Source organism: Hippoglossus hippoglossus, chromosome 7, assembly GCF_009819705.1.
Source record: "Hippoglossus hippoglossus isolate fHipHip1 chromosome 7, fHipHip1.pri, whole genome shotgun sequence".
NCBI classification, from domain to species: Eukaryota; Metazoa; Chordata; class Actinopteri; order Pleuronectiformes; family Pleuronectidae; genus Hippoglossus; species Hippoglossus hippoglossus.
In genome coordinates, this window is record NC_047157.1 from 27,471,852 (window position 1) to 27,494,392 (window position 22,541).

The following is a 22,541-nucleotide window of genomic DNA, read 5'->3' on the forward strand; positions in this document are numbered from 1 at the left end:
AGAGAGGACGGAGACGGAGACAGAGACAACGGCGATAGCGAAGAAGACGAAGACGACGACGGTGACTACGAAGACGACGACGGTGACGAAGACTACGACCCAGTGGGTGATGCTTCTGCAGATTCGTCATCCTTGGAAGAAGAAGAAGAAGGAGGACAAGACCAAGGCGACACCACCACCACCGGACTCGTGGAAAGAGAGACCTTCCCCTCAAGAAACGGGGAAATAACATGGTCCTCGAGGGCGTACGGCCGAGAGGAGGGCCACTGCTCCTGTCGTGTTCTTTTATCCTTAGGTATTATTATGTTATGTTATGTTATGTTATGTTATGTTATGTTAGTTATGTTATGTTATGTTATGTTATGTTATGTAGATAGCGGCTGCTAGTCCTCGTCCTCATCTCATCTCCTCTCTTCTCTTCTCCTCCTGTTGTTCTCCCTAGGCCGGTGTCCGTTCCGTCAGTACATGCCCAGCAAGCCGGCGAAATACGGGATCAAGTCGTGGGTGGCCTGCGATGCGAAATCACGCTACGCTTGGAAGATGCAAGTGTACACCGGAAAGCCGAGCGGCGGACGCCCAGAACGGACCCAGGGGTTGCGGGTAGTGCTCGATGTAACGGAGGGACTGCACGGTCGTAACGTCACGTGCGACAATTACTTCACCTCCTACGAACTCGCGCGGCAGCTCCTGGAGAGGAAGCTCACCGTGGTCGGCACTGTTCAGAAGAACAAGCCCGAGCTCCCGACCGGGCTGCTCGCGGTCAAGGGAAGAGAGGTGTTCTCATCCAAGTTCGCATTCACGCCCACCGCCACTCTGGTGTCCTACATCCCAAAGAAAAACAGGAACGTGGTGCTCCTGAGCACACGGCACCCCGAGGCCGACATCAGCGACCACGAGGACGGGAAACCGGTCATCGTCCTGGACTACAACCGCAACAAAGGTGGCGTGGACAACCTAGACAAGGTGATCGGAACGTACAGCTGCAGGAGGATGACCGCGCGCTGGCCCCGGGTCGTCTTTCACAACATCCTCGACGTCTCTTCCTACAACGCCTTCGTGATATGGAGAGAGATCAACCCCGACTGGATGCCGGGCAAGCGGAACAAGCGGAGGGTGTTCCTAGAGCAGCTGGGAAAGGCTCTCGTGACTCCGTTCATCGCACGAAGGGAGCGCATCCCGAGCACGGACGCGTCCGCCGTGGTTGTGAAGGCTGTAAAAGCCGCCGCCGCACAGAGAGCTGTTGACTACGACGCTCGACCCGAGCGTCCGGCCTCCTCCATAGCCCTAGCAGCAGCCCCGCTCGGGGCGAGTAAGAGGAAGAGGTGTCAGATATGCCCCAGGAAAAAGGACTGTAAAACTCACACCATGTGCCGCGGGTGTAACAAATACATCTGCAAGGGCTGCTCACTTGTCTATTGCCCTACGTGTGCGTCCTAATATGGGGTGGGCTATGTGAGGGGGCTAACAGCCGGGGGAAGCAGGGACAACACAAGGGTTATGACATTTTCACATTTCATTTTATTGTGCACATTATTACAAATGACAGACTACCGGAGGCTCAGGTGGTGACCCAGTGAACACACTTTTTATTCAAACACTTTATTCACAAAGTTTATAAAACACTGCCTCGGTGCCTTTACACAAGAGAAACAAACACTGATTCATATTTTCTAAAACATCTGAATAGTTTTAAAAAGTGATCAAGGCTCAGAGCTGACACTTCAAATCATACATTCATAAATGTGCCTGTACGTAAAACCAGTGCTCACACAAAGTGAGTATTAAATCATCATTTAGAAAATGTATTTGTAAAATTAAATGTAAAAATACATTTAGGAATACAAAGATTCTTCACATTTGACCTGGTGAAAATGTTCAGAGCTGCAGAAGTAACTCAGGAGAGAAGCCGGACCAGACGGTGACTCTTCATGATGAACTGGTTTATTTCACCAACTGGGTGCGATCACGTTTAATCCCTTCAGAGCCACTTCGAAGCCCAGAAAACAGGCCTGAGGGAGAGAGGAAGGAGGGAGGAGCTTCAGTGAAGACATTCCAGAGAGTCTGTGCTTTTCAGACAACACAGAAATACACGAGTGGAGAGACAGAGCGATACTAATGACATGAGAGAAGCTCAGTGTTACCGCGTTGGCAGGGAAGGCTCGAAGGAAGACGGGGTTAAATCCCTTGTAGAGCGCTTTAGGGCCTTCTTCACGCAGAAGTGTTCTCAGGACATCCACAATACCTCTGTACTTCCCATCTGCAGCTACACACACACACACACACAAAGTTAGATGACAGTAAACTCTCTCTCCCGCTTCCTGTATGTGAAGAGATTTCAGACATGAACTGTGTAAAACAACATGTCTGTTCATTTCCTGTAGTCAGTGTTTGTGAAGCAGCAGCAGGTTGTCGGGTCCGACTCGTTCACACCAACAGGAACATGTGGGGAACATCCAGGCGAGGGGCGGAGCCTGTATAGCAGCAGGGGCGGAGCCTGTAGAGCAGCAGGAGGCCGGACATGACGTATAAACTCTGCTGTGGAAAGATCAGTGTTGTTGTTTACAGCTCATCCACACCAGCGTCGGCCCTCATCACCAAAAGATCTGGAACCTCCTCGTGTTTCCAAGTTGACGTCTTCGTCTTCTACGTGTACGGCTCCTCTTCTTCATCCTGAGATGTTTGTGTTCTTCCAGTTTCACGTCACGTGTTAGAAACCTCATCAACACGTCCACTCGCTCACTGGGAAGCTTCCACACATTGTCCTGCTGTCTCCTCACATGGACTCATGAGGACATGTTACACACATTTTACTAGGAGGCTGCAGGAGAAGATCCAGAACATGTCCAGAGACACTGACTCTGACATTAGTTCCCACATAGAGAACCTGCAGAACATGTCAGGAACATGTGAGGAACATGTCAGGAACACGTCAGGAACACGTCAGGAACATGTGAGGAACATGTCAGGAACACAGTGAGATCAGTATTGAGCATAATAATGAACATTTGGTTGTCGTCATTCAGCAGAAGAACCAACACACCTCCAAACATGACCAAAGGTGAGTTTACATGCATGCAGCAGAGGACGTTTTGTATATTATGAGCTTCACGTCGACTCAGACCTGTCTGGAAGTTGGATTTGAGGACGTCGGGAGGAAGAGCGATCGTCCAGTTTAATATTCCTGCTACGCCACCGGCCAGGAGGATGTTGGGGGTGCTCAGCTGAGAAACACTTGAAACACACAGCAGTAAAATCAAAGGGAGGTTATCTGAGGTTTATCAGCTCTTTGTGCAATGTAACCATGGATACTCACCTTTGACCCTCAGGTGTCAGGAAGTGTTTGAGGTATTCATATGTGAGGAAGTAGAGACCATTAGAAGGCACGTCTGTGAAGCAGAGGAAAACCAACATGGCTGTAAATCCATGCTGCCCTTTGGATTCAAACCTCAAAACAAAGCAAAGTTCACCTCTGATCAGAGTGAGCAGCGTCCCTTTGTAGACGCTGCGGATCCCCTGCTCCCTGTACAGCCTGAGCGCACAGTCCAGTGGACCCGCGTACCTCGACTTCCCGCTGCTCGCCTGCACCTGGACAGATGCAGCACTTCAAGTTAAAAACAACAAGACCTATCATCACCTTTTAAAGTGGAGAATACTGAGGAATCCAAGGCAACATCCACACGACTCAGGTTTAGTTAAAAGGGCGTTTCCAACTAACTGCACCAGTGTTTTGGCTTCGTATCACTTTTAATGCCCTCCCACTTACACCCCTGAAAACGCAAATCATGTGACCACTGACGTACACTGGGCATGCACGTGTGGATGTAAACAGGAAGTATTTGGTTGTTAGTTGCAGAAAGAGCTCGGAGACAAAGGAGAAGCACTAATGTCGAAAAGTGACTGAACAACAGCTGAGACCGGAGCCTGACCAATCAGCGAAGGCCAACTCATGACTGAAGAGAGCCAATCAGCAAGAGGTTGTCAGAATCTCAGCTTCTGCTCGTCCAAACAAAAATGCAGCCCCGCAGGTTTCAAACTCAAACGGGACCAGCAGAGTTTACACACTTCTCTGTTCTCTGTCTAGTGAGGACACCAGACGTCTCTAAAGTAGAGGTGATGAGTTCAAATGAAAAGTGAGTCGTGCCCAGAGTTCCCTCTCTTTCGGTTTTGGTCTCCACCACCTCCTGAAGCAAACATCTCTGCGGCAGCTCTTTATTTTTTATCCTTTAAACTGTTGATGCCTCATCTAGAAACAACACGAAGGTTGCGTCAACACGAATAAAACCATCTCTGTCTCATGGAGTGTTTCACATGAAAAACAAAGCAGGTGTCGGCACGCTTTCACCCCCCACCTCCCATGATGCACCTCACCTGCAGTAAACATTTGATCCTCTCTCCTGGAGCCACAATCACTGTAGTGAAGACGCCTGCCAGACATCCAGACAGGAAGATCTGAGAGGGCCTGAACACAATAGAGCAGAAAATGAAAGGTCAGAGGTCAAAGTATGAAAACATGGTCCAAAAACACATTTTCCCATCATATGATGTCATGAAGAAGCCAGAAAATGACGTCATTCATTTCTCAAAAAATTCAGGGGCCACGTAGACTGCGAAGGCCAAACCGACCTGAGACGTCTGGTCTACAGAGGATTTCCTCCTCCTGCTCTTTTTGATGTTCCCCAGCAACAGAGCTGCTGGACACGGTGACAACGCCCGTGGGTTTTTAATGTGTGTATCGTTTGCTGTTTGAAGCAGCCTTAGAAACGAGTCTAGTCATGACGCTGTGATGCAACCTGTCTTCACACGCAGCCCCTGAATTGAGGTACAGCTTCTATGAGGTCAGATGAGGACTCATAGAGTAGTAATGCATTCACTTTTGCAGCCAATTCCAATAAGAAAATGTCTCCAGCTTATTTACATGAACCAATCCTTCCTCAGCACCGCCTGATTGAGGTGGCCCATTTAAAACTCAGGGTGTGATTTCCTTTTTATTCATGGGAGTGAAACTTTCAACAGCGTCTCTCCTGGAAAACAGGTGTAATGGCAGATTTTGCATTTGTGTAATGTTTAATAGAAGAACAGATATGTATTTAGAAGAAGTAGATAACAAATGTTTTCTGTGACTTAACTACGGAAGTTGCAGAAGGAAGTGTTTATGGCCCCCACATGTGTGACTGAGCAATTGGTCACAGCAGGGGTTTTACTTAGTGTGTCTGATAGAGATGGGTGAGGGGAACTCTGCATTGTATACAGGACTGGGGTCTTTTGATGTTGTAAATGAAGATAGAGGATCTCGGAGACAGATTGTCTCACACCAGAGGACACACCAGGGGTCTGGGACGGAGATCTGGGACAGGAACTCTGCCCAACCTGGTCAGAGATCAAGAGGCTGAAGAATACCTTTTGGCTCCTCGCAGGGAGGAGCTTCTGATTGTATAAGTGAAGTGATTCTCCTATGCTCTGTGCTCATTCTGTACACGTTACACTAGGTGGCTGTGTGGGGTGAGCCCACCTGCAGCTGTTAGAATTGAACTTTCCGAGAGACAATGTTATGTGTGTATTATTATACAATAGAGTATCATTATTAAACAGAAACTGCCACCACACAGGAAACAAATGTTCAGGGAGCATCTGCAGGAGGGGGAGCTGCACTGAACAGAGCTCAGAGGGAGAAACACCAGGACGGAAGCAGCCAACACATTCTCTACATTTATAGCTCGAGAGGCAGATGGAGTCAGAAGGAACAGGGCTTATGGGGGGGGGGGGGGGGCAGGGTAACGTGAGGAGAGGGGTGTACTGCAAATGAGCGAATGAAATCAGGGGGAAGGACAACAGAGAGACGGTTTTATATAGATCACTATTCCAGGTATTGTGTGTGTGTGTGTGTGTGTGTTTTACTCACGTTAGAAGTTGGCCAGGATCCGTCTGCTGGAGCTGTTTCCCCAGACCGAAGCCGAAGAAACTGATGGCCATCATCGGAGCCACGCCCGCCAGCGGAGCCCCCATTCCTCTATAGAGGCCGAGGATACCCTGAACACACACACACACACACACACACACACACACACACACAGCTTATTTAAAAGTTTACACATGGGAACACAGTATTTTTCTTTGTGTTAAAGTATTTGTATTCATGTGAGATCTCCTGAAGACCAACTGCCTTCAAGCTCATTTTCAATTAAAACAACAGAAATTGTTGTGTAGTGTAAAAACATTTTGTGTGTCAATAAACACAAAATGAGACAAAGCGGTGCAGCGGAGCGAGATGATGCACTGAACAGGAAACATGTGTAGTCATGTGACCTTCATGTCACGTCTCCATGTGGTTTGAACTCTTCTTCTGCAGAGGTTCAGTGTTTGTTCACTGATCAACACTTACATTAGCATTTTCTTTTGCACTGTTTTTGGAACATTTAACTGTGCACTGTAATATTTAGTTGTGTGTGTGTGTGTGTGTTTGTGTGTGTGTGTGTTTTCACCTCTTTGGACACAGTCTTGCGGAAGCAGTCATATGTTCCTGTGTAGAGGACATACTGAGTGCAGGAGGCTTTGGGCTGTGTTTGTAGCCTCACCTACAGAACACACACACACACACACACACACATGCACAGACACACACACACACATTTTAGAAGGAGGGGTTAAGAGATAAGGGCACCACCCTCCAGTGTCTTTTTAGTGTCCCTGATAAACAAACTGACAGCTAACTGGATAAACTTTATATTTACATACGTTAAAAACATGAATTATTTCATTTAAGTCCTTTTATTTGCTTGTATTTGTGTTTTTGTAAAATAGTTATTAACATAGAATAAACATTTTCAACTTTTCTAGTCTTGATGACTCAAAGCTCTTTACAGTTTTACATTCACCCTTTCACACACACATTCACACAGAGCATCTATTAGCAGCACTTTGTTGTTCTATGAGGGGCAATTCAGGGTTCAGCATGTTGCCCAAGGACACTTCGGCATGCAGGAAGGCATGGGGAAGACTGGGGATCGAACTGCCGACCTTCAGGTTGGAGGACAACCGCTCTACCCCTCAGCCACAGCCAACCATGTGTGGTCTTGAAGTTGATCTGAAGTTTTACAGACTCTTCTCTGCTTCAGGGTGTTGAAGCTGCAGCTTGTTGACATTTTAAGCTGATTTATCACTAATCCTCTCAACCTCCAGCTGATCACTGACTTCATGTGGTCACACTCTACCACAGTGAGATACAGTCACTTATATACACTCAGTCTGTTATATACACTCAGTCTGTTATATACAATCAGTCTGTTATACAGTCACTTATATACACTCAGTCTGGTATACAGTCTGTTATATACACTCAGTCTGGTATACAGTCACTTATATACACTCAGTCTGTTATACAGTCTGTTATATACACTCAGTCTGGTATACAGTCACTTATATACACTCAGTCTGGTATACAGTCTGTTATATACACTCAGTCTGGTATACAGTCACTTATATACACTCAGTCTGTTATATACACTCAGTCTGTTATATACACTCAGTCTGGTATACAGTCTGTTATATACACTCAGTCTGTTGTACAGTCTGTTATATACACTCAGTCTGTTGTACAGTCTGTTATATACACTCAGTCTGGTATACAGTCTGTTATATACACTCAGTCTGTTATACAGTCTGTTATATACACTCAGTCTGTTATACAGTCACTTATATACACTCAGTCTGGTATACAGTCTGTTATATACACTCAGTCTGGTATACAGTCACTTATATACACTCAGTCTGTTATACAGTCTGTTATATACACTCAGTCTGGTATACAGTCTGTTATATACACTCAGTCTGGTATACAGTCACTTATATACACTCAGTCTGTTATACAGTCACTTATATACACTCAGTCTGGTATACAGTCTGTTATATACACTCAGTCTGTTATACAGTCACTTATATACACTCAGTCTGTTATACAGTCTGTTATATACACTCAGTCTGGTATACAGTCACTTATATACACTCAGTCTGTTATACAGTCTGTTATATACACTCAGTCTGTTATACAGTCTGTTATATACACTCAGTCTGTTATACTGTCAGCTATATAGAGTCTGTTATATGCAGTCAGTGCTCCAGAAACACAGTGGAGGTGATAGAGGTGTTGCTCTCTAAAATAACACAGCTCCAGAATGTTACACAGTCAGTTAATAAGAGTCAGTTATATACAGTCAGTCAGTTATATACAGTCAGTCAGTTATATACAGTCAGTTATATACAGTCGGTCAGTTATATACAGTCAGTCAGTTATATACAGTCAGTCAGTTATATACAGTCAGTTATATACAGTCAGTCAGTTATATACAGTCAGTCAGTTATATACAGTCAGTTATATACAGTCAGTCAGTTATATACAGTCAGTCAGTTATATACAGTCAGTCAGTTATATACAGTCAGTTAATAAGAGTCAGTTATATACAGTCAGTCAGTTATATACAGTCAGTCAGTTACATACAGTCAGTTATATACAGTCAGTCAGTTACATAAAGTCAGTTATATACAGTCAGTCAGTTATATACAGTCAGTTACATACAGTCAGTTATATACCTTGATGGTATCCAGTGGGTGTCCAGCCAGCAGCAGACACGCTCCACCTACTCCTCCGGCCACGAAGTTCTTGAGCGGAGAAACTCTTGTTTCTTCCCCCATCCTCTGCCCGCATGGCCCGGTACTCACACCGAGTCTCACCGGACAGTCCCCGGTACTCACACCGAGTCTCACCGGACAGTCCCCGGTACACACACCGAGTCTCACCGGACAGTCCCCGGTACTCACACCGAGTCTCACCGGACAGTCCCCGGTACTCACACCGAGTCTCACCGGACAGTCCCCGGTACACACACCGAGTCTCACCGGACAGTCCCCGGTACTCACACCGAGTCTCACCGGACAGTCCCCGGTACACACACCGAGTCTCACCGGACAGTCCCCGGTACTCACACCGAGTCTCACCGGACAGTCCCCGGTACACACACCGAGTCTCACCGGACAGTCCCCGGTACACACACCGAGTCTCACCGGACAGTCCCCGGTACACACACCTCAGCTCCGCCTGTCTCAGCCTCTGTGTGTGTGGGAGGGGGAGGGATCGTTTGTTTGTCAGTGTGTGTGTGTGTGTGTGTGTGTGTGTGTGTGTGTGTGTGTGTGTGTGTGACTGCTGTGACGTCACAGTCTACTGGGATACTTTGTAAACTTTGTGTTTGTGTCGTGTCAGCTGCTCCAGAGGAAACAGCGACATCTGGCGGTGAGGTGAAAAGAAGAATCACTACAAATAAAGTGGAATTCTTGATCAATTGATCTTATAATACGGGTTTATGAATATGTTGTATATATACAGTACATATAATGTATTCAATGTCTGTTCATGTTTACTTGTGTATTGTAGGCCTGTGTTGATTTACAATTTGAAACTAAATGAGTGAAATGTACATTTTATTGTATATTTGACATTTTGATTGGTTTGAAGAAGAAGAAGAACAAGAACATTATAATACATATTCATGTGTATGTTATATAGTTTATTGTTATTGTTCTTGAAGTTTTGTTTTGTTTGAAACGAAATTTACCTCAAGACGTTATATTTATTTTACTTTAAAATAGAAAAGATAAAAGAAAACGTGTATTGTACGTGCTCCAATGTATGCTGTGTATTTTTTATTGTTTAGAATTTTAGTTTTTTAACTTGAACAAATGTTAATGTACATTTTAACAGTATATAGAGGTTATATAAAACCATTGAGATGCTGTGAACTGTAAAGACTTGTGTTGAATTGGTTAATAATAATAATAAATAATTATTATTATAAGTTCTTATTATTAAGTTTTTATAACACGTGATGAGGAAGAGGAGGCGGAGCCGCGTCACGTGAGCTCCCTGACTCTGTGACGTCACTGAGTGTGTGACAGCAGGCAGAGTAAAGATGGCGTCGTGTCGGACTCCGCGGCCCCGCAGCAGCAGCGGCCTCCCCGCGGCTCTGCTCGTGTTTCTGGGCTTGTTGAGCGCACTGAACACGGGGAGCTGTGACGAGCAGGTGCCGCTGATCCTGTGGACGAGTGAAGGGTGAGATAAGGAAAGAACGGCTAGCGGTTAGCCGCTGCAGCTAGCGGTTAGCCGCTGCAGCTAGCGGTTAGCCGCCGCAGCTAGCGGTTAGCCGCCGCAGCTAGCGGTTAGCCGCCGCAGCTAGCGGTTAGCCGCCGCAGCTAGCGCTTAGCCGCCGCAGCTAGCGCTTAGCCGCCGCAGCTAGCGGTTAGCCGCTGCAGCTAACAAGCAGTTGTCTGTTTCATATAAACACAGACCCTGGTTCGTTTTAACATGTTGATAATTGATTGACAGTTACACTTTACACTCGTAATCAAACATCGGGTGAGAACTGAGCAGTGGTCGTGATGAGTGACAGGTGTCATGTCGCCTGAGATCCGACGTCAAACGGTCTATTTCTCTGTTTTTCTCTCTTCGTGTATTTATTCGTTTATCTGTTTCATATGCATATTCATTTCAAGGTCATATTTACCCACAATGCACCTGCTGAGTGGGGCAGAGAGAAGCTGTGGGGGCCCCCGGTCCTGAGCCCCCCCCCCCCCCCCCCCCCCCCACTAACCATCCACCTCTCTACACCTGATATTAAGCAATGACCTCATTTAACTGACAACAACAATCTTGAGAAATCATTATTCGTTTAATAAAATTTGTTGACGAATACAAGCCAAATCAGAAAATGCTGAGTATTGTGTGTATGTGACTGACGGCTCAGGTGATGCCGGGTACATGCTGAAACGTTTCTGGTATATTTAAAGGAACTGGGCTGTTTTTCCTCCAGGGTCTCTTATCCTCGTCAGTCCCCTCCCACCGGCGGTCACATTGTCGGGCAGCAGCAGCTCGCCACCTACCTGGAGAACGCTCTGAACGTGGGGCCGAGAAATGTGGTGCTGTTCCTACAGGACAAGGTACAGACACACGCGTTTGTCTTTGTGAGGACAATCATCACCTCCACCAAGGAGGTTAAGTTTCCATTACTGTCTGTCTTGCTGAAACATGAGCTGAAGACTCTCATACAGGCAGGTTAAACACAGTGCTTTGATGGTGGCAGAGTTAACGTTAAGAAACAAGCAAAACGCAGGTGAAAGTGAAATGAAAGAGGAAAAAGAAGTGGTTAAACTCACACATACGAGAGAAAGTCACTGAAACAGAGAGATAATAAAAGGTTTTTAAATTCTTCTTCTTGTCTTTCTCTCCAGATGAGCGTAGAGGACTTCACCATGTATGGAGGAGCGTTCGGAAACAAGCAGGACAGTGTTTTTCCCAACCTCGAGGTAGGATCATGGTTTAAACTCCTCATCGGTTCATCCAGTTTGATGCCGTACGATTGAGTTGGAGGAAGAAACCAATCTTGAAAGTTTCCATGTTAAAGGTTATTATTCCTGTGTTGTTGTGAAAACAATGTGTTCTTCACTGTTAGGTTTTGTGTCTCCTGTGTCTCAGGGAGCTCTGATGTCCTCGTCCTCCCCGCTGGTGCTACCTGCCGTGTCCTGGCCGGCCTCTAATGCAGTGATTGGTCAGCTCCAGGACCAATTAGAAACCTCCCCTCTGTACATGGACCCTGAGACTCTGAGTCAGCTGAGACTTAACGCCTCCTCGCCAGCGCTGCTGGTGTTCAGGCTGCCCTACGGCGTCGGGTAGGCACAGGCATCAGAGGGAGATCAGCCAAAAATTATTTAACTGACATATTCAATATTTTTGTGAAGATTGTCTCAGTATCTCACAGTTTTCTCTTCTGACTTTCTCTCAGGGCTGATCTGATGTCTGCTAAAGAAATTCTCAGTGGAAACGGTGAGTCTCTTAAACCCATTAAACACCATTACTCTGCATCACAGCAGGGTTTTGTTCTAACTGCTGTAATGTGTTGGACTCATTCTTAGCTCCGACCTTGAGTTTGTTGTTCATTAATATAATAAAATCTTTGAATTGTCTTCTATATAAAAACCCTTGTGTTTTTCTATCTCTTTCCTGATTGGCTGTTGGTGCACATGTTGTCTTTCAGACGAGGTGATTGGTCAGGTGTTGAGCATCATGAAGACCCAGTCTGTTCCATACACAGCCATTTACACAGCCCTGCGCCCCTCACGGGTTAGTGAAGGGGTTTATTTGTACCATTCTATCTTTGCTCTAATGTTTTTGTGATGAACTGATTTGTCTGTTTCCTGTTTGCCCTAAATTCTTCCTTTCTATCTTGTGAAGCATCTTGTAACAGTGTTTTTGAAACGTTCTGTATCAATAAGGTTTATAGTTTTTATTCATGTTTTGGTATTTTACGTCTGCGCAGGAGGCAGCGTCTCTCTCCATGGAGGCCGGTGTGGGCGGAGGACGCTCGCTGCTGCAGGCCAGAGGAGGACACAGGGAGAGGGAGAGGGAGAGGCAGCAGAGGATCAAGGAGAAGGCTGAGATCTATGGTCCAGTGGAGTTTAAGGTGGAGTGTCTTGGTTACAGCTTTTTACGGTGTTTGGAGTCTGGAGATGTTTTATTTTTCTTGACCAGTCACATAAATAGGCTGAAGCCAACGAAGAGTCGATCTATGAATGAGCTGCGTGTTTGTTTCCGGAGTAGTTCCCCCTGACCTGCTCCCTCGGTCTTTTCTTCAGGAGGGGGACGACACCTGTATCCTCCTGTGGGCTAAGGGCCTCTCGGTGAGCATCCTGCGGAGCGGTCGCTGGGAGGATCACGACCTGACCCCGTCCACCTTCGGAGAGGGAGTCAGCCCGAAGCTCCACGGCTCGAGCTGCGACACAACCAGAGCAAAGTAAAACCATTTACTTTAAAAACAGACGAAAGCCTCTGTCATGATGGAGGTTTTGTTCAACGTGCAGTGTTTGATGCCTGATGTGGATGTTGGGGCCAAATCTATTTTGTTAGGAGTAAAACATTTGCAATACGGATAAATCTGCAGATATGTTTATACATATATTTGTTGAAAAATTGTCTGATTCCTGAGCTGTCGTTATCAAATCCTTATGACAAAGAAATGTATTTTAGTTTTGATATTTTACAGTTTGAACATAAACTTTATTATAAACTATAAATATATAGAAAACATTTACGTAGAACTTGAATTAAGAAAATTATCTGCAGATTAATAACTAATTAAGATGTTTGTTTGTCATAAAAAGTGGATGTTATTCAACATTTTTTCAATTTCTTTTTTCAGGTTGGTCCTTAGTTATGAGAACGTCCTCGGCCACCGCAGCTTTAAACTGATGTGAGTTTACAAACATTTTTTTAATCTGGTCTTTAATTAAAAAATAATAATATATAAAGTTACCGTCTCCTCCTGAAAACTTTAACAATCTCTCTCTCTCTGTGTGTGTGTGTGTGTGTGTGTGTGTGTGTGTGTGTGTGTGTGTGTGTGTGTGTGTGTGTGTGTGTGTGTGTGTGTGTGTGTGTGTGTGTGTGTGTGTGTCCAGCTTCGCTATGAGCCAGCGTCTCTACAAGGTGTCTGCACGCCGCTGGTTCACGCTGGACGCTGTGGAGCTGGAGTACGACGGGACCAAAGCCACATTCAACGGCAGCAGAAACGTCTACGCCCCCGCTGAGTACTCGTACCGCTGCGAGTCCGTCACCAGCTTCCGTTGGCCGCTGCTCGTCCCGCGCTCGTCCAAAGATCCGGCCAATCAGTGGAGGGTCTCGTTTGAAGACCTCCAGGTAAGATGGGGATGGTTTTTATCTCCAACTATGTTATATTTCTGTCGTCATACTTGTAATTTACTACTATTAAAGGATGAGTTGGAGTAAAGAAAAACCCTCTTTCCCTCCACAGATTCAGGGCTTTAACGTGTCGGGCGGTGAATTCTCGTACGCCAGCGACTGCGCCGGCTTCTTCTCTGCTGGTATCTGGATGGGCCTGATGACCAGTCTGCTCATGGTCCTGGTTCTCACCTATGGCCTGCACATGATTATGCAGCTCCACACGATGGACCGCTTCGATGACCCCAAGGGCCCGGCCATCTCCGTCCCCCTAACAGAGTGACGTCCGTCCTCCTTCCTGTCCCCTCTCTCACTGCAATGCTTCCTCTCCCTCCCTTTACATTCCTCCCCCCCCCCCCCCATCTGTAGTTGGGCATTACACAGCATCTAGTGAAGTTGTCAGAATAAGAGTTTATTCATCATACAACATGTTTTTAAAATGTGTGTCCTGAGACTGAAGAAGCCAGTTTCCAGGTGGTTGATGTTCGAGTTTCTCTGAAAGATAAAAACCTGGAGGAAACCTCCGAGACGCCACCTGAATTAAACCAATATTCAGTTTGCTGCACAGCAAGAGAATTTGAACAGTTACTGAATTTGTGATTTCTCTCTCTGAGGAGCTGCTGTGAAACGTCAAATGTTAGAACCGAGTCCGACGAGAAACGGGTTAAAAATCTCTCATCCTCCTGAATGTGTTCTTTGTTGATTCTGTAAATATCTTCAGAGCAGTGGAACATTTCCAAACATGGCAGAGTGTTTATCCTCCAGAGAAACTTGAACACGAGGTTTCAGACCTCCCTGGATCAATATGTCCGACATGAAAAGGGAAACAACTGTACATATTGGGTCATAAATAACTTATAAAAGTGAAAAGTATTATGAAATGCTATTTATTGACGAGACTACCGTCGTTTGTGTGTTTACAATTGTGTCTGTGAGTAAACCAGTGAAACGTAGTTATTGAATGAAGGGAAACGAGATCAGGACAAATGATCCATCAATAATATCCATTACATTCCGTTCAGTTTAGGTCAAAGGGACGAACTCGCTGACATTCAGATTTTTTAAATTTATTTATTGAAGAACTGAACTACAGTCAAACATTTCCAGGTGTTTCTGAATAATCCTCATGGTTTTCTTACTTTTCAACAGGAACTTTGTTTCTTGACTCAAATTGATGACGTGCACTGAAATATGATAAATGTGAACTTGTTATTTTTCTGTTATTTATTTTGTGTTCTGTTGAATTGTGGTGAATATTAATAACGTGAGGTTGTGAGTGTGGTCCTGTGTCGTGCTGCTGCTGCTGTGACCCCAATAAAACATCTGTGAAAACACGTTGTGCTTCAGTTTCAGACGTAAACTACATCAAACTCAACCTGGAATAAAAACCTGTATTAAAAACTAAAAATACTGCAATGCAGTTGTGTTCCTCCACCAACCAGTGCAGTTCCAACTGTACCACAAAACCTGTATGTGAAGCAACGCTGCCATAGAGTTACACCTCGGCTAAAGGCCTCACCAACACTGTCATTGTTTACCTACCTAACTCATCTCCTGTCAACTTACCACACAACTAAAGAAAGTAAAGGATCCTTCAGTCAATTATACATTTAAAAAGCTGTTTTTTAAATTTTCATTTCATTTGTAAATCCAAGAAAAAACAATCCTGTTCATTTTATATTTGATGTTTGAAAACGTTGAGGCACAATAACACTGCAGTACCAACAACAGTGATGGACACACACACAAGAACACACTATCAATATTCTGGCAGCAAAACAACAAACAGTTACTTTAATAAATAATGAATCGTCAGTATTCAAGGTTTCCAGTTGAGCCTCACTGATCCAGATTCAGGATCCCAGCAGGTAGAACCCGGACGCCCCAGTAAACCCTCTTCACTCTGCGGAAGCCGGCGTCCTGCACGTCACAGCAGTAAGTTCCTGAAAATATCACCATGTGTAAAGTCTGTTAACTTTAAGATCATTTTTAATCTGGTTACACAGTATTTATCCTTTTTGTACCTGTACATATACATATATATACACATAAACTTTCTATTTGTTATATTTCTTCATGTTTATGTTGCATGTTTACTACTTTTCTTCACTAACATTTCACTGTAGCAGGAAATATAACTTCTTATTTCTTTGTCTCTTAACTTACTTTGTCTGACTTTGTCTTGTCTTGTCTGTGATAGTGAGCAGCTGTGGTTTGTGTCTGTGTATTAATGTGTATCTGTTCATCCACATCACATAGTTTGGACCAGTTTTAAAAGAAGAAGTGAATATTGGATCAATATTTCTCTCACAGACAGAATCAGATAATTTAACAGTTTAATTTCACCGACACCAAATGTTTTTTTACATCCACATGTGTGTGTCTGTGTACATGCACAGGTGTGTTTACCTGCGTCCTCCTCTCGGACCGGGTCCAGAATCACCCGGTCCAGCTCAGGAGCTTCCCAGCGAGCAAACAGAGAGTCGTCAGAGGTGATGATTCCTCGGGCGTAACGCCACGACACCCTGGGCCAGGGAAACAGAAAACACTCTCCCATTACTAAATGGATTTTATTATCACATATAGATCTTACACAAAGAGATGATCACATTAAATAATATACAAAACTCTACTCTGACAGGTTATTGTGTGTGTGTCTGTGTGTGTGTGTGTCTCCGTGTCCTCAAGGAAACAGCTTCACAATTGTAATCCGATGAATTGATCAAATCTTGGTTTCAAATAGGAATATTAAGTATTTCTCTTTCATTTGTAACTAAATAACAACAAAAGACAGACACTCGGTTAGTTGTGATATTTGTCATTGTCTATTGTGTGATCCGGTCCTGAGCTGAACTCTCTCCTCCTCTCTCACCTCCATGAGAACGTCCCCATCGCCTCCATCACTTCTCCCAGACAGTCGACCTCCACCCTCTGTCCTGACGTCACAGTCACCGTCCTGAGGCCACACTGCCACGACTCCTGACACTTCACCTTGTGGACTCGACACACCTCCGACACCTGGTGATCACACACATCATGAGGGTTACGACAGCGTGAGCTCTCTTCATCTGCTGTGTTCATTCATCTCTTGTGTCTCTGTGGTACCTCCGTCCCATCTTTCCTTCCTGGGGCCTCTTCCATCGCTGTCTTGCTGTCTCTCAGCAAACACAGGGTTTGAGTTTTGAGCCCCAGGCCACAGGTGGAGCTGCAGGGGGAGCTGTCGATGATGACCTCCACTGGCACCTCCTCTGCCTCCTCCAGGTGAACAGGATGGAGGAGGAGGAAGAAGAGAAGGAAGAGAAGGAGGAGGGGACAATGAAGGCCTTCAGATGCAAGAAGCATTTCAAAGTTTGATGTTGAATCTGCAGAAAAGAAGAAAGTTTTTACTTCACTATTGAGTCCAAAGAGTCCGCTGCTGTCGGTATATATGATTTCGTCACACGGTGTGACCGTGACGTGGCATTAAAGTTTGATGAGTCAAATCAAGATGGTTGAGCTGCAGCTGCAATACTGGTCACTAGAGGGCAGTGTGAGAGCATGGTTTGCCCAGGACCTTCTTCCCCAGGGCTGAAGAGCTCAATGATTTACACATTGTTGATATGTTGGAAACTCTATTAAACTTACTGATGTCTGTCAATTAATGTTGAGAGACAACTTTAGCTCATGATTAAGAGTAAAAAGAGAATTTTTAAATTTTATATATATAGTATATTTTTTTTAATATTTTTTTTTTTTTCTTTTTCTTTTTTTCATAACAAACAAATAAGTCTCTTGGATAGATATGCTAGACCAAACAGGAAGCCCACCATTTTGGCTTTAGTGGTATATTTTTTTTATATATATGTTTTTTTTCATTTTTTTTTTTTTCTAGGAACAGTACAACAGTAGTGCGGCTTTTTTGTGGAACTGGTATATATGAATATATATACCAGTTCCACAAAAAAGACGTTATGGCGGAGCGTTATGGAACAACGCAACAGGAAGTCGCCGATTTTTGACGTTACACGTTCGATCATATCAACTTTAAATGACGTCATCTCAACAACATGGAGATTCAAACTAGGGGGCGTTTGATTAGACGCCATCAAAACACGAGGTTGTTGCATCTGTATGACGTCACAGTGGGGGTGGTCATAGATTCCTTTGATGTCTTCGATGTTGCAAAGATGAGAGATTTATTCGATCTGAAGCGAAACAAGAGTTTTTGTTTTTGCCCTGAACAGATCAGTCTGTGCGTAGTGATACTGACACGCTGCACGTGATGGCGTGGAATGTAGTGCGTGATTAGCGGCCGTGGTTCGGAGCCGTTTCTCCCGGTCCCCCCCCCCTCCGCGGCCTAATCAGGTCCCGAGTTCTGCTCGCAGCCCGAGTTGTGTTTTAGTAACAGTACAACAACAGTACAACACAATGCGGAAACTGTAGAAACAGTCTGTCTCTAACAATTACTATAATAACAATGATTTATAACAATAATATCTAAATTCTTACAACATATTTAATTTAGATTGAAGTTAATGTTGGCTCTTGTTATTATTATTATTCGAACCCAAATGAATTGGCTTTTTGAGGCCTTTAACAAGCTCAAATCGTTACCACAGTTTGCAGAGAATTAGAAAGTGGTGAAAATGTACGTATTCTGGAGTATTTGGAAATGGGCGTGGCAAAATGGCTCAACAGCGCCACCTGGAACGCAGCCCCTAGGTTTCCCTTCGAACGCAGGAAGTGAAGCCTTTATCCTTGCCGCAGTGCGCAAAACACATGCAACACGGAAACGTGCGCTTCATTGATCGCTCTCTCCACCGACCGCAACAGGCTTCAAAATGCCTGTGCTCGGCCCGTTAGTGCTACAACGTAGCCCTAGTTGTACTTGAGATTTGACCCTCATTTACATATCCAGTTAATTACAGAGACAGAAAAAGACGGCATAGGAGCGTACTAAGAAACTACTTCACAATTTACCTAAAGTAAAACCTTATGATTCGAACAATGTACAGTTAGACTTTGAATCTTTAATACTGACTCCGCGGGAAGGATAAACGCGTCAATTTGGGGGCCGATTGGACAATGTTACAACAACTTGATTTTCAACCCGATCAGTAGGTGGCGCTATGACCCTGAGTTAATATTAACCTATGAAGCTGTTCAGGCCGGGACTCTGGTCATAGGTGAGAATTCTGACTGTTCAATGCACAGTGGAGTTAAAAGAAACTTTTCACATAAGAAAAGCGATAGGGCCTCCGCCCTGTCGGTGCTCGGGCCCTAATACGCGATATCGGACACAAGTTAACTGTTAAAAAACAGATCTTAAGTTAATTTTCTGTCTTGTTTTAATGTAATATTGGCTTTTTAAAAATCATTATACCACGGACTTTGTTGCTCTACACGTATACAACTGTGCGTAACTACACCTCAAAAGACTCTCATAGTCGTCACGTGTCTGTGTGTGGTGCGTCTTCTCTTACATGGAGTAGCAGGTTGTCTCTCCGTTCTGTCCCAGCTCTGTATCTGTGAGTCCGTCCAGCTGGTCTTACTCCAGCTGCAAGACTTTGAAGTTCGCTAGTGCATGTCTATCACTAGCAAAATAATGATCAAAGGCAAAATCAATGCCAAATTAAGATCAATGACACGCCTCTGATCTTAGTTGTGTAATAGCGTTTAAGTAATATATATTATCATACGTGTAAAGAAGAAGAGCAGACATTTTCTGGTTTAATCACTTTTACAGTGTTCAGGCTGGGGGGGGGGGGGGGGACTAGAGCCTCATGGGGGCGTTAGGGAAAATGGAGCAGAGGGAAGGTGTGTGAGTGTGAGTGTGTGTGTGTGTGTGTGTGTGTGTGTGTGTGTGTGTGTGTGTGAGAGAGTGTGTGTGTGTGTGTGTGTGTGGTTATTAAAGGGAAACCTCTCAGTGTGAGAACGAGGTGCGGAGTGTGATCAGCACAGCCGACACGTCGCCTCCTCCAGCAGAATGAGTCAATCAGACACATGGTGTAGCCATGCTGAAAACCAGGGGCGTGTCTGTGTGTGTGTGTGTGTGTGTGTGTGTGTGTGTGTGTGTGTTGTTACCACATGGACGTGCATGTGCCCTGGAGCGATCACAAGCTCACACATGTCAAACACCTTTGATCTGTGGATAATTTTCCACTGGAAAACTTAAAGAGGAGTTGAAAGAAGCAGGATGCTTGTGTTGTTCTAAATTAAATCATCTAACAAATATTAAAGATACTTCAGTGTCCATTCGTCTGAAGTGTGTCTGCGTGCTTTACTTTCCTCTTCTTGTTTTCAACCTCTTTGCGTCTCTTTAACTGTTTTGCTTGGGTGTATTTCTCCCCTCAGTCCATTCAGAAACTCACCCACAGATTGATGTGAATAAAGTGAAGCCAGCTGCAGAGTTCTGGACTAACTGAAGTTTCTGAAGGAGTTAATGAGGGAGACCAAAAAGAAGGGAACTACAGTATCAATGCAGGATGTAACCAGGGTGTGAGGGTTGATTGAAATTGAACTGAATTATTTACCTTTCATTTCAGTTCAACCATTTTTTGCCATGGATAAACGATATACAAATAAAGTTATTATTATTATTTATAATTCAAATTAAGAGTATAGGTGAAGAGTGTTTGTGGTAAAAAACCAAAGGTGCTGTGATGTTACCATTCATCAAAGACATGTTGAATCAGTTCTTCCTCCTGTCTCGTGTCTTTGATCTGAGCCTCAGGTGAGTCTGAATCCACTTCCGTGTTTCCACGCCTGTTAAACGTGACCCGGCATCGCACAACTGACCCAGACTGACCAATGGGAGAGCAGGACTGGAAACACGTCACAGTTCACGTTCAACTAGAGACTACTGCTGCGTTCAAGTTCTGAGGGAAAATAGAACATTTAAAGCTTTCAACTTATCTTTGTCTTCTTTAATTGAAACATGTATTTAAACACATACACAAGATACACACAGTACAATAAAAAGACATAGGTGTAAGCATATAGTCAATTTAGAAATAATTAATTTAGAAAGGACACAACAGGTAGAGCTCATACTATTCCATAAGTGTAGTTGTAGGGACATGAAAACATGTTTAAAGTCATTGATAAAACAATAAGAAGGAGGCTGCTTATCATTTCTCCATTTGCAAGGTTTAGTTTCGTGGTATGTTCACCACACTGTGAAAGTAAGATGGGACTGGTGTCAGACCAGAAGAGACGTCTGTTCCCAATGTGAATTTCTTTAGTGTATTAATTGGTAGATAAAATAATAATAATAATAATAATAATAATAATAATAATAATAAAAAGAAAAACAGTCAAATGTAATCACTAAAATCAGATGATGAAAATGTATTTGCATGGTATTCGACCCTGAGAGAGACAGTGTGTGTGCATCAGTTAGTACATCTGATAAACAGAGGCAGCTTCATGTTCTCCTCTTCCTTCAGAACAGAAGCTGAGACCCAGTTTCCCTCGGGAGCAGGAGCCGTCCTCAGTGGGAGCTGACCCTGTTTGACTGGAGCTCCTGAGAGTCCAGCAGGTCATGTGGGAGGTTCATGTCTCATGTAGTGACCACTTCACATCTGTATGTTTACTGCTCATGTGATACAACCGCTTTCATGTATTCATGCCGGACGCTGTCCTCATCACAGTGTGACATTTAAAGTCAGTTTATCTAAAAGGCTCCATCTTCACCCCCCCCCCTGCTCCCACACCAGCAGGTTTCAGTGATGGAGTCCAGGAGCATCAGCTCAGGATCGAGGTTCACCCCCCGTGTCACTGCAGTCCTCCATCGTCTCCTCTGTGGGTGTTTGATCTGATCACGCTCAGAAAGAGGAGAGACTGATTTCTGGGGCGTTTTGTTCCAGTTGGAGCCTCCAGCTGTGACTCCGACTCGGCAGCTGAGGCTAGTCCGTCCACAGAGGGGGGGGGGGGGGGGGTCCTCATCTCCCTGGGGCCCCAGGTGACATCCTGCTTAGGGCCCCGTTCTACCTGAGCCGAGAGCCACAGTCCCAGCTGAGAGTCCGTCGGTCTGTCTGAGAACACACACAGACACACACACGTGAACACACACAGACACACACACGTGAACACACACAGACACACACACGTGAACGCACACAGACACACACACATGAACACACAGACACACACACGTGAACACACACAGACACACACACACGTGAACACACACAGACACACACACACACGTGAACACACACAGACACACACACGTAAACACACACAGACACACACACACGTGAACACACACAGACACACACACACACGTGAACACACACAGACACACACACGTGAACACACACAGACACACACACGTGAACGCACACAGACACACACACATGAACACACAGACACACACACGTGAACACACACAGACACACACACACGTGAACACACACAGACACACACACACACGTGAACACACACAGACACACACACGTAAACACACACAGACACACACACACACACGTGAACACACACAGACACACACACGTAAACACACACAGACACACACACGTGAACACACACAGACAAACACACACACACACACACAGACACACACACACGTGAACACACACAGACACACACACGTGAACACACACAGACAAACACACGTGAACACACACAGACACACACACACGTGAACACACACAGACAAACACACGTGAACACACACAGACACACACACACGTGAACACACAGACACACACACGTAAACACACACAGACACACACACACATGAACACACACAGACACACACACGTGAACG

The 22,541-nt window shown here is 44.8% G+C and overlaps 3 protein-coding genes across 4 annotated transcripts; 1 reads left to right on the plus strand and 2 right to left on the minus strand.

The window, feature by feature from the left end:
* Nucleotides 1–1,779: 1,779 nt before the first annotated feature.
* On the minus strand, nucleotides 1,780–9,157 carry LOC117764228 (mitochondrial carnitine/acylcarnitine carrier protein-like). 2 transcript variants are annotated; one of them, XM_034589838.1, is made up of 10 exons: nucleotides 9,072–9,157; nucleotides 8,584–8,741; nucleotides 6,480–6,572; nucleotides 5,900–6,027; nucleotides 4,369–4,459; nucleotides 3,468–3,585; nucleotides 3,314–3,386; nucleotides 3,122–3,231; nucleotides 2,142–2,263; nucleotides 1,780–2,009 (listed from the first exon to the last, which is right to left on the minus strand). In XM_034589838.1, exons 2-10 carry the CDS (start codon nucleotides 8,683–8,685, stop codon nucleotides 1,947–1,949), a joined length of 900 nt encoding a protein of 299 aa, XP_034445729.1. In that variant the 5' UTR covers nucleotides 8,686–8,741; nucleotides 9,072–9,157; the 3' UTR covers nucleotides 1,780–1,946. The 2 variants fall into 2 exon arrangements, with proteins under 2 accessions (XP_034445729.1, XP_034445728.1); XM_034589837.1 differs by lacking the exon at nucleotides 9,072–9,157 and having other exon boundaries at nucleotides 8,584–9,006.
* A 762-nt stretch (nucleotides 9,158–9,919) lies between these two features.
* LOC117764245 (V-type proton ATPase subunit S1-like) lies at nucleotides 9,920–14,284 on the plus strand. Its single transcript, XM_034589875.1, has 11 exons — nucleotides 9,920–10,096; nucleotides 10,854–10,980; nucleotides 11,272–11,346; nucleotides 11,516–11,709; nucleotides 11,823–11,863; nucleotides 12,075–12,160; nucleotides 12,357–12,500; nucleotides 12,673–12,830; nucleotides 13,236–13,286; nucleotides 13,492–13,729; nucleotides 13,845–14,284. Exons 1-11 carry the CDS (start codon nucleotides 9,957–9,959, stop codon nucleotides 14,052–14,054), a joined length of 1,464 nt encoding a protein of 487 aa, XP_034445766.1. The 5' UTR covers nucleotides 9,920–9,956; the 3' UTR covers nucleotides 14,055–14,284.
* Nucleotides 14,285–15,411: 1,127 nt separating this feature from the next.
* Nucleotides 15,412–17,180, minus strand: LOC117764237 (transmembrane protein 81-like). The gene is made up of 5 exons (XM_034589861.1): nucleotides 16,877–17,180; nucleotides 16,644–16,789; nucleotides 16,181–16,296; nucleotides 15,501–15,691; nucleotides 15,412–15,437 (listed from the first exon to the last, which is right to left on the minus strand). Exons 1-4 carry the CDS (start codon nucleotides 17,111–17,113, stop codon nucleotides 15,591–15,593), a joined length of 600 nt encoding a protein of 199 aa, XP_034445752.1. The 5' UTR covers nucleotides 17,114–17,180; the 3' UTR covers nucleotides 15,412–15,437; nucleotides 15,501–15,590.
* Nucleotides 17,181–22,541: the final 5,361 nt, after the last annotated feature.

Excerpts from the sequence above, each read along its gene's own strand:
- LOC117764245 (XM_034589875.1), top strand. The coding sequence starts at position 9,957 with ATGGCGTCGTGTCGGACTCCGCGGCCCCGCAGCAGCAGCGGCCTCCCC. Across the intron at positions 12,501-12,672 it reads ATGGTCCAGTGGAGTTTAAG|GAGGGGGACGACACCTGTAT; the intron begins GTGGAGTGTCTT and ends TCTTTTCTTCAG. Across the intron at positions 13,730-13,844 it reads TCTCGTTTGAAGACCTCCAG|ATTCAGGGCTTTAACGTGTC; the intron begins GTAAGATGGGGA and ends TTCCCTCCACAG.
- LOC117764237 (XM_034589861.1), bottom strand. The coding sequence starts at position 17,113 with ATGCTTCTTGCATCTGAAGGCCTTCATTGTCCCCTCCTCCTTCTCTTC. Across the intron at positions 16,790-16,876 it reads GAAGGAAAGATGGGACGGAG|GTGTCGGAGGTGTGTCGAGT; the intron begins GTACCACAGAGA and ends TGTGATCACCAG. Across the intron at positions 16,297-16,643 it reads ATGGGGACGTTCTCATGGAG|GGTGTCGTGGCGTTACGCCC; the intron begins GTGAGAGAGGAG and ends TCCCTGGCCCAG.
- LOC117764228 (XM_034589838.1), bottom strand. The coding sequence starts at position 8,685 with ATGGGGGAAGAAACAAGAGTTTCTCCGCTCAAGAACTTCGTGGCCGGA. Across the intron at positions 3,387-3,467 it reads GCTGCTCACTCTGATCAGAG|ACGTGCCTTCTAATGGTCTC; the intron begins GTGAACTTTGCT and ends TCTGCTTCACAG. Across the intron at positions 2,010-2,141 it reads GAGCCTTCCCTGCCAACGCG|GCCTGTTTTCTGGGCTTCGA; the intron begins GTAACACTGAGC and ends TCTCTCCCTCAG.